We start from the raw sequence: 13,887 nt of genomic DNA, 5'->3' as shown, positions 1-13,887 counted from the left end.
GGGGTTGTAAAATATTTAAAAACCTTAACTAGTTTTTATGAGCTTGGTGATTTTCGGTTGTTAAAAGCTCACACTTCGTTGCTTGTTCATAAATTCTTCGCCAAAAACAATACTGTAACGATACTCCAGCCTCTCTATTCACCACACATGGCTCGATGTGACTTTTTCCTATTTCCAAAAATAAAGAGAACCAATTTTAAAGGGTTGTTTTAGAAGCATAAGAGAAATTGCTGAAAAAGCCAAAGGCTATCTCAAAAATTAATTTGAGTAGAAGCGCTAGCATAATTGCATTATACCGAATGGGGACTATTTTAAGTGCGACAACATTATATAGACGAATGAATATTTTTTTATTTCTATTTTTTTAACACACCTCGTACATATGAAATCGGTTAAAGTGTTACGCTACCATGAACGATGAAAATCGGATGGCATTTTTTTGACAAAATTATTTGAGGCAGGACTTTTTACATTTATTGCTATTTAAGCTTTATAAATATTACAAAAAAAAAATGATTTTAATAAAAAAATGGCACAGATAAATTTTCCCGGAGCACATGTATACCATAATGATTGAAATTTTAATTTTTGTCTGAAACTAAAAAAATATATTTTTTGTTAAAAAATGATAAATTTAGAACAGATTGACGAAGCCGTTTTTTTTTAATTTTACTTTATATTTGTGGCTAAAAATAGTATAGACTTTGAAATTAAGCAAAAAAAAATGTCTTAGTGGCTTAACCCCTTAAAAAAGTTAGGCAAGCATCGTTTGATTAATATATTTCGGGTTGAAATGGTTTTAAAGAAGCCAATACGGGTTCGATTTTATAAGAAATATATCTCCAATAAAAGAATTTTTCGTTCCCTCGATACTTTTGCAACCTAGTGCGAAAATTTCTAATCACAACTGGTAAAGAGTTTCATTAATTTCTACTCGTTTCCTTTGAGTATGCTACTGCAATTCTTCAAACGACTTTGGGGTAATATTATTTGATAAATTTTAGAACTTTCTGTCTGTTTCACGACTAGGAGACTTTTTCTTAATTTAGAGATAGATTCTCAATAAAAGCAGTCGTGAACTGCAACCAGCAAATGCTAGAGTAATTATTAGATAGTTATTTGATCCCTAGTCAGTTCCTCTAATTGATTACGGTTCGAGAAGTATTTGCAAAAATAAAAATGAAACAGGAGAGGGTTTTATAATAGAGAAACTATTTGATATGAAACGTTTGATATACTAGAGCGCATTACCTTGAAGATCTTTACTATCGTGTAACTCTGTTATACGTTTTTGGCTGGCGATTATAAATGCTCTATATTTTATTTCTATATATTCTATTTATAAAATAAAGAAACCTCTTAGTTAGTAAGTCAACAAAAAAGCTTATTTGAATAACTGTAACTCTGTAATAATATATCTATAAATGTTATGGAATGGTATAAGTATATCACTGTAGTTTTAATAGTATAAATCTATACAAGATTTCAACTTATAAGTGGTCAGAAGAATCTTCCGATTATGTCACCATAAAAATTTTGTTATTTAAATGTAGAGCTACCTAACGATTTGTATTTATGTCTGACTATTTACATACGACTAGATAAGGAATTTAAAAACGATTTTATATTGAAAATCACATATTTATAAATATATATACACATATTTTCAAAATAGCAAAAGAATTCAAATTTATAACGTTCTTCCGCATTTGTAATCAGAACAATACGCAAATTGCTAACTTCAGCATTAAAAAAATTCAAAAGCACACTTAACTAAATGAGTTTTTAGCATATTGTCATATTACCAACTATAGTAATCAAGCCATATCTAGTATATACTCCATATATGTATGTCTGTATTCAATATGTAAATGAGACAGCGCAGATTTGCTCATTTATATGTGTGTGTTGGTTAATACAATCCGATTTCACGGCTAATCTATACAGAAATTTCCAATTCCAAATGTAGATATGTACGATATGTGTACCGTTAGACAATGAATATGTCAACAAAGCCTTATCAGTTGAGTTCCCATATGTAAACTCTTATGTAATACTGTATTGGCGTATTTCCAATTTGCTCAATTTGTATTATTTCTACATCGTTGACCTAATTTCCTTGTCGGTTAATGAGAGCGTACATATGAGGGAATCAGCGCTTTGCCACGACAAACTAATCAGTTGAGTCTGGGTAGTGTTCTTTTCATTAGTCGCATAGTATGATATAACTGTCATATAAATTTAACTCTTATTTAATTCTGAAGATTAATTATAGAAATTCGATTTTTTTATAATAAATTAAACATTAGTAATCGAGTCTACTTGAGCTCAGAATTAATGTCAGTCTTCTCCGAAAATAGTTGCTTTCGTTTCACAAAAACTTGGAAAGTGACGAATCGAACAAGCGACTGTCATAAATCAAATACACCTGTTTTTTCTCAAATCAAGCGGTTATATCACTTTAAAGCTCATTAAATTCCAACATTCTATTGTTTAGAATTTAATCAGTTGAATGTATGTTCTTGCTTTCATATGCAAATTCTTTAACAAAATGGAGCACAGCTCTGCGTTGGCGATCACTTGTCTATCGTACAACTTATGAGCTTTGAATATTTTATGTCAGGTAATTAATCTCACATGTTGTAGTTAATTCGAGTTTATAATACCTAAACTACTTTTTGATCACGTTTAGTGAATCTTGAGCTCCTTTTTATTAACGCGTTGGTGGAGTATTTTAATTAATAGTTATTTCTAGCGATATTGCGTTGATATCGGTCCAACTGATTTCGATATTCCGATTCAATACTAACTACGATATCAACTTTAAATTTAACATGAAATCGGCTTGGACACCAAGTGTTTTTTTGAAGAGAGTAGTGAGTCTGAAAGTAAAGTCTTCCCGTCGAACAAAATTAAAGCTTACCTATGCATAAAAGTATATGGTGCAGGGAGTGAATGATGATGAAATTCGCCCAAAAATATGTTTTAAATATAAAATTTATAGAGCTTTATATCCTTCCTTATCCTTCCATTAAGAGCAATAAAATCTCATCATTGATGAGCAAAGGATCATAATGAGATCTTGATCGATCGATCTTGTACTAGTCTCCAACTATTTTGGAACATAGATATTTCGATCTCCACATTTTTTCGCCAAGTTAAAGCGGTTGAGCCTTTCCTTAGGCTGCCTTGTGGATAGCGTTCCGGGAGATTATATCTGGATCTCGTCTCAGAACATATCCGAGTCAGTCCCATTTTTTTTGTAGAATTTCGGTCCAAAAGGGTGTTTGGTTTGTGTGTGACCATAAGTCCGTGTTAGAGGCGGTGACGGCCTGATTTGTGACAACTTGCAGTTTTTGGATGTCAGAGGCTCGAGATTCTATGTTTCGCAACCGTATGGAAGACTTGACTTAATATTGGAATTGCATCGCATAATGTTGGAGGAGCTCCAGACTACATTGAAACGAGGGCTGCTATATATATTTCTGGCCTAATAATGAAAATAGGAATATTTATCAACGAAAATGGTTTTATTGTTTTTCAAAATATTTTCCATCAAGATTTATACACTTTTGCATGCGCTCAAACCAATTTTCGTAGCACTTTTTTTGAGCCTTTTTTTGAGCGATTGTCAAATTGTGCGGGATCCAACGAGAACAAACATGTTTTACGGCCAGGTGTTCATGCAATATCGAATGTATGCTGGTGGGAGAAATGCATAGGAATGCCTCTATCTGAAGGTATGTTACATGACGGTCTTGCATTATCAGTTCACGTACGGCATCGATGTTTTCTGGCACAACGGCTGTTTTTGGAGAACCCTCACGGAATTCGTCTTTGAGCGAGCGTCGGCCACTACTGAATTCGTTGTACCAGTTTTTCACAGTGCTATAGGATGGTGCTTCATAGCCATACAAAGATTTTAGTTCATCGATGCACTCTTGTCGCCATAATCCACGTCGAAAGTTGTGAAAAATGATCGCACGAAAATGTTCACGAGTTAATTCCATTTTTTGGCCGAGATGAATTTTTTAATTCCCTGTAAATAAAACAATTCACGATTAAATGATATCAATGGAAATGTCAGTTTGCACCTGGCAACAGGCCAGAAATATAGCCTAGGCCAGAAATATATATAGCAGCCCTCGTAATATAACTATAAATATATAAAAAAATAGGAATACCAATACCCCTTTAAGTGTCTTCGGTGACGTCAAATACTTAGCACAACTTCCAGTTATAGAATTAGCTTCGTCTTTGATATTTCCAAGGTATGCTGATCATAATTGTCAAACTTACGTCTTTACTTTGACGGCTGGTTTGACAACTATCCCTTTAGGAAATTTTATACTTCTGAAAACGCTCGGGGTTTCTTAATATTTTTACTAGTTTTTATTTTATATAATTTAATGGTATTAGAAGTGCATAAAAGATATTTATTGATCAATGAATATTGATCTTCTTTTTTCGTATCTATAGTAAATATTCGCAGATATTGACCTTTTGAGCTTAAGTCAGAAACATTCTTAATAAATCATCAAGCTATTCCTTCATTTTCACACTTGTTTCAGTTATTTAGAAATATCTGACATTCTGCTCTATATATGACAGCGTAATTGAGTTGGCTGATATGTATAATTTCATTTTTCACTGACAGACAACGTGCTATAAAAAAATAAAGAAAAATGCTATCTTATGTGTTTTTATTTTGTTCAGAATATGTGAGTAGCACATAACTGTGCATAATTCTGCGTATTTTTTCAAATTTAATGTATTTTATGTTCATCTGCCCACAGCTGTGTCATGTCAATCCATTTGACATTTACATTCACAAAATTTGACGTTTATGATTGAGTTGTTTACACATGCAGTTTTCCTATGTGTGTAGGTAAGAGTGTGTGTGTTAGTATGAGTGTGGCAATGCACTAAATATTATTAACCCAAACGATTACCCTCCTCCCGCCCAACCGACGCGTGGGGCGCAGTCCGCATACGAGCGGAATTTGCCGAGTCTAGAAAGGCAAGAGATTTTTAAGCGTCCGGTTCTCAAACTGCTCAGCTACAGAAAGAAACATTTCAACAGCTGAGATTTAAAAATTTATAAAAACAAAAAGTTAAAAATTTCTGAATATTATTTATTAAGAGAAGACAAAATAGTTTTTTTGATGCTAAATATTGAGTCAGATGGATCAAATGTGCTGGAATGCGAATTAAAATCATGACATATTCGGCAGAATGGTTCATTTAACTCAAAATTTGTTCTAGAAGATTTTAGAAATAATGGTCTAAACTGCCTGGATGAACGCAATGGGACATTAAACTTAATATCAGACAAAAGGAATGAACTACAAACTAAACCATTCAGAAGTTTTACTAGAAAAATTATACCTAGCATTTCTCTGCGACTAGTGAGTGTGGGAAGATTTATAAGTTTTAAACGACTAGTATACGGGGGAAGATTCAATCTTGAATCCCAATGTAAGTGGCCTAAAGCAAAAAGTAAAAATTGTTTTTGAACGGACTCAAGCTTATCAGAATGGGATTGATAGCTAGGATTCCATACCACAGAACCATACTCCAATATAGGCCTTACCAATGTTGTAAAAAGAATTTTAGTAATATACGGATCACTAAATTCTTTAGACCAACGTTTAACAAAGCTAAGAGCACCTTTAGCTTTTAAGACAATTGAATTTACATGAGAATTAAAATTTAGTTTAGGGTCCATATTAACTCCTAAATCAACAAAGCTAAAAACTTGCTCTAAACTGAAGTTATTTATTACATAGGGGGAAAGATCAACAGTTTTACGGGAAAAGCACATCGTTTTACATTTTTTAAGATTCAGTGGCATATCATTTTTGTGACACCAAGTAACTAAATTATTTAAATCCGATTGCAACTCAGTCCTTTCGTTATGAGAAGTATATGATTTAAAAAGTTTTACATCATCCGCATATAATAAAATTTCTGAAAACTTAATTACTGAAGGTATATCATTGATGAACAACAAGAACAGAATCGGGCCGAGATGACTACCCTGTGGAACCCCTGAAGTGACACTAATTGAATCGGATAAAGTATTATTAAATAAAACTTGTTGTTTTCTGTTAGTAAGATATGAGGATACCCATTCAAGAAGTCTTGGTTGAAAACCAAGAAGATTCAGTTTTTGCAAAAGAATTGAGTGGTTTACTCTATCGAATGCTTTACTAAAGTCTGTATATATAACATCAGTATTCTTATTATCCCTAAAACCCATTGACACATGGTTTACAAATTCAAGCAAGTTAGTTACTGTAGATTTCCCTTTACAAAATCCATGCTGAGAGAATGAAATTAAAGGAGAGATTAAGAAAGTTATTTGGTCAGTGACAATAGCTTCAAAAAGTTTGGGTATAGCTGACATTTTAGCTATCCCCCTATAGTTCTCAACAGATGATCTAACTCCACTTTTATGCAAAGGTAATATAAAAGAGTTTTTCCACATTGACGGAAAAATACCTTGTTTAAGAGATAGGTTAAAAAGCTTAGTTAAGGGCAGATAGATATATTTTGCGCAATTTTTAAGAAAGCTTGAGGGAATCATATCAGGGCCATATTTAAACGAATCTTTTAACGTAACTAAATAATTTAAGACATCTGTTTCAGAAATAATTGGTGTATTAATTACAGTACTCGGACATAACACTTGATGATATGGCACATTCATAGGGTAGTTTGAACAATAATTGGATTTGAAGAATTCTGCAAACATATTAGAAATAATATAATTGTCACATGACATTGTTGATTTATATTTCATCGCGGACGGAAAATTTGAAATCCTGCGTTTGGAGTTAACGAAACCATAAAACAATTTCGGATTACGAATAATATTATTTTTTACTTTGATTATGTAGTTTTTATAACATTTTTTGTTAAGTTCCTCAAACTGACGACGCAATTTAGAATATTTTAAATAGTCAACAAGAGCTCCAGTTTTTTTATAAAGTTTAAAAGCACGAGCTTTTTTATTTTTTAATTTACATAGCTCATTCGAATACCACAAATTTGAACTTTTTCTTTTGATAATAAAACATTTCGGAACAAATCTTTCAAAAATATTAAAAATTGTTTCATTAAAATGTGATACATTTAATTCAATATTACCACTATAATCAGGCCAAGTCAATTTAGAAAGTTCACAATTAATCTTTTTGAAGTTAGCTTTCGCAAAGTTGAACCGAGAACAAAGGTCCTGTTTGTTGCATACAAGTAATTCGTCTATGATTTCGATATTAATTTCCAAGGCAGGGTGATAAGAGTCCTCTGGCAAAACTAAAGGATCAGATCGGACCACAGAAACTGTTGAAGTATTATCAACATAGACCAAATCTAAGAATTTACCAAACTTGTTCGGAATTAAGTTAATTTGGTTAAGACCCATCCCAGACATTTCTTCCAAAAACTCATTAAAGCTTAAACGAGTGCAAAAAGGGGTAATGCAATCGTCAACAGATTTCCAAGATACACACGGTAAATTGAAATCGCCTAGAACAATTATGTAATCAGTATTCTTAGCAATTGAAAAAACATTATTTATTAAAGAAACATGCTGCGTATATACAGATAAGTCCGATTGAGGCGGAATATAAGATAAAGTTAGATAAATAGAACATTGATTAATACAAATTCGTATGCACTTAAATTCAATAAAGTCCGCATGAGGAACTTCTACTTCTTCAGATGGAATTGAAGAATGCACAGCAAATAGTACACCCCCCCCGACTCTGTTCAGTCGATCGCATCTAAAGATTTGAAATTCACTATTTAATATTTCGTTATCAAAGATATGAGGTTTAAGCCAAGTTTCAGTAAAAGCGATGACTTTAAAATTACAATTAGTGCTGTTCAAATACAATTCTTTTAATTTTGTATTTAAACCCCTTACATTTTGATAGTGAATTTGTAATGAATTTTTTATAATTAGTTTTTTGAATCCGCGGCATTTTTTGGAATATGAGCAATTACAGTTTGTTTTTGTTGCTTTTGCTCGAATTCGCGCACGAAAGCACCAGGTGGCCAAAATGATTCATCAAGTAGCAATTGAAAATTAACAGCTGAAACGCCAATCTTGAAAGAAGATATGTTTCTTTCGTATTTAAAGTTAAATTTTCTGACATCAATATCAATATCGTTAATTTTTAATTTCGACGAGATGTAAAACTTTATATCTTCGATTGTGGTATCCGAAGCGAATCTCGAAACGAAAATTGATTTTCGTTGAGGTATTACTACCAAATTTTTTGCCACAAACTCAGAGTTAATAGGAGGCGGATCCTGAATAGTTTTCCGCTTAAGGTTATCGTTAATTGTTTTCGGAGGATTAAGCACTTTTGAAGAGGAAGGCTTCTCTCCTTGAGGGCAAGGAGATGAGAGATTAATAAGGTCTAATTTCACCGGTGACATACTTTTCACGGACAAAGTGGCAGGTTCCTCATTAGACGGACGTTTACGTTTTGATGAAGGCTTAGCATTATCATCTTGATCATTTAGGCATTTAAATGATTGAAACAACACTTCATAATGCTTAAATTTTTCTGTAAGGTTTTGAAGTTCTCGACCGATTTCTTTAAAATTATTGCGCGCCTGTTTAAAAACTTTAAATAATTCAATATCTGTCGGTCTACACTTTAAGCACGACCAGCGCAGACCCTTTCCATCGAGAATAGAATCTAAGATTCTACCTGTCAATCCAGCACATTTAAGATGGGCAAGCCCGTCACAAAGCCAACAAGAAACAAAACGATCAGAATCGCCTTTAATAGTACAATTCGGAAAATTGCAAGTCATTATGAAAAAAAAAAATTTAAATTGAAGGAAAAAACAGAATAGTAAATAATAATAAAAATTAAAATATGATATAATAGTAAATAGAAAAACAATAATAGTTATACTGAATTAGCCGAGATCACAACCAATATAATAGTGAGCAGTTTGAGAAGCACTGAGCCACTTAAAAATAACACGCAAACAGCTGTGAGCAAAAATGAAAGAAAAAAAAGACGAATCAAAAGAAAAAGAGCAAATTAAAACAAAAACAATATGCAATCGCACAAACAATTGCAAAGTAGGAAATAAAATTGATAATTGATAACAACAACAAATGATTTAAAAGACTCGGCACCAGAATTTAAGAAAATAGTTAAAATACAATTAAAATTTAAATATAACACAAAAGCAAATTAGCACAAATACTTAGCTTTAGATTACACTTATTAAAAGTAAACTTTCTTTAATTATATTAATAAATTTAAGCACAAATTCAAGAACCGAGAAAAAATTAAACTTCACAGTTTGACGTGTTGCCAATATGCATAAATAAATTTGTTTATTAAATTTTTCTCGCAAAAAAAGATTTTGTTTTAGTATTTGTTGGCTTATTAGATACTTTGAAGATGTGATATTTGTTGATAAATTATTAATATATGCAATTGTTATACAAAAATGTTTATTGTTTGGATTTCTTTGAAAATTAACTTGGTTTAGAGAATTTTTTGTTTGGATGTGTGCGTTTATGATGACTAAAAATTAAGTTTTTCTTGAATTTTCGATAAATTTTGTCAATAAATCGCAAACTAGTATAGTTTTAGAATATCTGCTGCGATCTATTGTTCTAGGTTATACCTGTATATAACAACAACAATTCATAATTTATGCAACAATAACTCAAACTATTTGTTCGAAAATCTTTTAAAGTTCTAAAGCTTTGGACTAGATCGCTTGGATGTTTGCATGTGTGGGTCAATGTCTGCTAAGCACCTCAGCGACACACACACACACAGCCAAACAACCACCAAATTTTCGAGAAACGTGCGCTTAATTGTGGTTTGTGTCGCGCGTTTGTTGTTTTTGACAAATTTTAAGCGCGCTGCCAATACTTTTAATAAGCCTAAATTATTCATGCTTAATGAAGCCCGATGTTATGCGCGACAAACAGCAGGTAAATGCGAATTTTATATATACATAGTCCCCATAAGCATAACAATCACAATGCGTTTGTGTGTGTGCGTTTCGGCGGTCAAATGCAGCTTCCGTGAAGCGCTGAGCGTTAAACGCGCGTGTGTAGGCTAGCAAATGTCGTTCATATAAATAGAGTGCCCCACGGCTGTTGGAGTATTATCAAACTTTGACCGTTGTGGAGTTAACAGTTCGAGAAGCAAAAGAGAAAATGGTGTGTACAGTTTTTCAGTGATAATTTGATAACAAGCTAAAATATATAATAAACAAAATATTGTGTTCGTTACAGAAACTCTTCGTTGCGCTTTCCTTCGCCTTGTTGGCCTTCGCTGCCGCTGATGTCTCGCATCTCGGCTACGATTATCCTGCTCCCCACCATGAGGAGGTGAAATCTGAGCCAATTGCGCCACAGAATACCTACATTCCACCTCCACCACCACCACCGCCACCAGCACCACAAAACACTTACATTCCACCAGCACCACCAGCGCCACCAGCTCCAGTCCATGAAGCCGTGCACTCGCAACCAATTGCTCCTCCTCCACCACCACCACCACCAGCACCACAGAACACCTATATCCCACCTGCACCACCAGCGCCACCAGCTCCAGTCCATCATCCAATTGCTCCTCCTCCACCACCACCACCACCAGCACCACAAAATACCTATATCCCACCTGCACCACCAGCACCTCCAGCTCCAGTCCATGAGGCCGTGCACTCGCACCCAATTGCTCCTCCTCCACCACCACCACCACCAGCACCCCAGAACACTTACATCCCACCTGCACCACCAGCACCTCCAGCTCCAGTCCATGAGGCCGTGCACTCGCACCCAATTGCTCCTCCTCCACCACCACCACCACCAGCACCACAGAACACCTACATTCCTCCTGCAGCCGCTCCAGCTCCAGTGCCATCCGCTTCCCTGGAAGCTGACGGTTACCACTACAAGACTGTCCGTCGCGTAGTCTACAGACACCGTTTCTAAACTGTTTTCACTTTTCCCTGTGGGAAATGTACCTGAGTTTGTTCTGAATCTAAATCTAAATATAAATTGTTAATCTTTCATATATAAAACTTATATGTTTTTAATTTTCTTCCGAAAGTTTCAAAGTTTTAATCGAATTATCGATAGGAACTAATGGAAACTATTTTCACCGTTTCCATTCTTTCAGTGAACTAAAATTAGTAGTATATTATGAGGCCATGGGCACTTATGGCAAGGGAAGTGTTATCGTGCATTCATCATCATTTGCTGATGGGCAATCAAAACTAGCCAATATATAGATTAGTTTAAGCTGAATTAAGAATCGTCAAATGCTTTAAGGAATCTAGCTCTGGAGACAGAATACTTTTGGACAGTTCTACCCCAAGATAATCCAATCTTTGAATTAGTCAAAATCGTTAAGACATCAGGCAAGATTGGTGTAGTTGTTTAAGTTTAATAATCCGTTCATCCGTGGCTAAGTGAGTTCAGAGCTTTATAATTACTAGGAATACTTTTACATAGAATTGACTTAAAGCAGCTTCGTCTCGCCGAACGAATTACAACTGCTAGTATATTTCAAAAATATTGTAGCTAAATATTAGCTACTTAAATAATATTAAGCCAAAATTATCAGCTCAGATGAGGATGGATCTATTTTATAATTAGATTCATGAATCGTATAACTTTTAAGTAGTTGGTTTGCCCTTTTGAAAATTTTTGTTACTAGAACATTTGATCCATGTTTACAGGAACAGATCTATACATACACGTTCGCCAGTGTTCCCATAGTAAAATAGAACTCGTGGGATTGCCGCACTCCTGGTGACGCTAGGATGGCTATTAGTGTCGATAATGCTAACCAATTGAATTAGGTTATGCGAAGTCTTTGATCCACCTGGTGGACTCACTTAATATAGTAGCATATGTGTGATTTGGTTAAGAGTATGTCAGTCAGCATTCAGCTGCATATTGAATCAAATTCATTCGATTGGATCTCCTCTGACCTTTTTATTATTTCGCATCCAGACTTTAACGCTTTTATGAAAACTGGTTCAAGATTGTCCAACCAATGTTGGGTCTCCTACAGCTTTCCTATTTCACCACCAAACTTCAGCGTTACTTACGAAAACTGTTAAAAGACTACTTAACTTGAAAGTGGACAACTTATGAGGAATCGCTCGATATACAACATACGTAGTAAAGTAAGTTATATTAATATTATCTATCATGGTCGAACATTGTTTTACGAAATAGAAACTAGTCATCGGGATGTTTCATCAGGATCTCATCAATTTCAGCCGTTTATATTTCCACTTCAATGTGTTGAATATTGTGTTTGCGTCAGAAGGCACTTGCTACTTACTTATTATCTTAAACCTTAAGCGGTACATCTTCCAGTACTTTGCGATTAAGGAGCAACACTGTCAAGTTCACTTACCTGGAACAACTGCTGTTACAAGAGACCCATATTTAAACCCGTTTTAAACAAACTCTCAGAAATTCTATCAAATATTTCAACAACGTTTATTTAAATCTATCAGGTGTTTCGTAACAAAATCAGTCAAATTATCAGAGCGTTCGGATCATTTCAGAATTTAGAAACGACGTCTGTAGACAACACGGCGGACGGTCTTGTAACGGTAACCATCTTGACCGAGTGATGCTGAAGGGGGGATGTAAGTGTTTTGTGGAGCAATCGGTTGGGATTGGACAGCTTCATGGACTGGTGCAGGAGCTGGGTAGCTGTAACCTTGAGCGGGTGCCGGTGCTGGTGCTGCGGGTGGGATGTAGGTGTTTTGTGGCGCGATTGGCTGTGATTGCACGGCTTCATGGACTGGAGCTGGAGCTGGGTAGCTGTATCCTTGAGCTGGTGCTGGTGCTGGTGCTGGTGCTGGTGGTGCAGGTGGGATATAGGTGTTTTGTGGAACAATAGGTTGGGATTGGACAGCCTCATGAACAGGAGCTGGAGCTGGGTAGCTGTAGCCTTGAGCTGGTGCCGGTGCTGGTGGTGCAGGTGGGATATAAGTGTTTTGGGGAGCAATCGGTTGGGATTGAACAGCCTCATGAACTGGAGCTGGAGCTGGGTAGCTGTAGCCCTGAGCTGGTGCTGGCGCTGGTGGTGCGGGTGGGATGTAGGTGTTTTGGGGAGCAATCGGCTGCGAGCGTACAGCTTCATGCACAGGAGCAGGATAATTGTAACCACCGCCCAGGTGAGAAACATCGGCAGCAGCGAAAGCCAACAAGGCGAAGGAGGCAGCAACGAAAAGTTTCTGTTGGGAGAGATAGAAGAAAGATATATGAAATTGAGTTTTTAAAATTGTATTTATTTCTATTCTCGAAATTTCTTCATAACAGTGTTCCCTTTCAGTTCAATACTTCGAAAACTTGTAATTTTTAGGTTTTGAAAATTTAATTATTTTAAGAAAATTTTTTAAATATATTTTTTTTAACTAAACAATGACTTTCATATTAATTTAAAAATTTTTTTTCAGGCATTTTTCTCTTAATATTTTCTTGCTTTTTAATTTCAAACACTTTGCTCTCTTTCAAGGAATAATATAAAATTATAATTTTCTTCTTTTCCAAACAAAATTTGCTTCACATCTCACCATTTTTGCTAGTTTCTTGAATTGTTTGCACCACTAACGTAAGACTTTGATTATGTCCAATTAGTTTCGCCCGCGCTTATTTATACCGAAGAAATATTCGTGGCGCAAATTCACTTAGGCGCCAATTTCGAATATTAGTCACAATAAGCCGCTAATGGTCATTTGCATAAAATGCGGAAGTAGCATTACTTATTTGGCAAAATCATTGCTGTATTTGACTTTTTTATTTTGTTCTTACTGCGCTTAAAATATAAAAAAAAAAATCGAGAAAAATATACGGAAAGC

General features: G+C 34.8%; 3 protein-coding genes across 3 annotated transcripts in view; 2 read left to right on the top strand and 1 right to left on the bottom strand.

Moving 5' to 3' along the window:
- LOC105212457 (G-protein coupled receptor dmsr-1-like) overlaps nucleotides 1-13,887 on the top strand; it is a 170,758-nt gene that overhangs the window by 8,980 nt on the left and 147,891 nt on the right. The gene's annotated exons all lie outside the window — the stretch shown is intronic.
- Nucleotides 10,060-11,082, top strand: LOC105212459 (uncharacterized). The gene is made up of 2 exons (XM_011184448.3): nucleotides 10,060-10,216; nucleotides 10,292-11,082. The coding sequence occupies exons 1-2, from the start codon at nucleotides 10,214-10,216 to the stop codon at nucleotides 10,991-10,993; spliced, it is 705 nt and encodes a 234-aa protein (XP_011182750.2). The 5' UTR covers nucleotides 10,060-10,213; the 3' UTR covers nucleotides 10,994-11,082.
- LOC105212458 (skin secretory protein xP2-like) lies at nucleotides 12,494-13,742 on the bottom strand. Its single transcript, XM_011184445.3, has 2 exons — nucleotides 13,603-13,742; nucleotides 12,494-13,263 (listed from the first exon to the last, which is right to left on the bottom strand). The coding sequence occupies exons 1-2, from the start codon at nucleotides 13,603-13,605 to the stop codon at nucleotides 12,589-12,591; spliced, it is 678 nt and encodes a 225-aa protein (XP_011182747.2). The 5' UTR covers nucleotides 13,606-13,742; the 3' UTR covers nucleotides 12,494-12,588.

The sequence above is a fragment of the Zeugodacus cucurbitae genome, chromosome 4 (genome assembly GCF_028554725.1).
Source record: "Zeugodacus cucurbitae isolate PBARC_wt_2022May chromosome 4, idZeuCucr1.2, whole genome shotgun sequence".
NCBI classification, from domain to species: Eukaryota; Metazoa; Arthropoda; class Insecta; order Diptera; family Tephritidae; genus Zeugodacus; species Zeugodacus cucurbitae.
The sequence above is the reverse complement of the archived record's forward strand: the minus strand, read 5'-3'. Positions and strand labels throughout refer to the sequence as shown.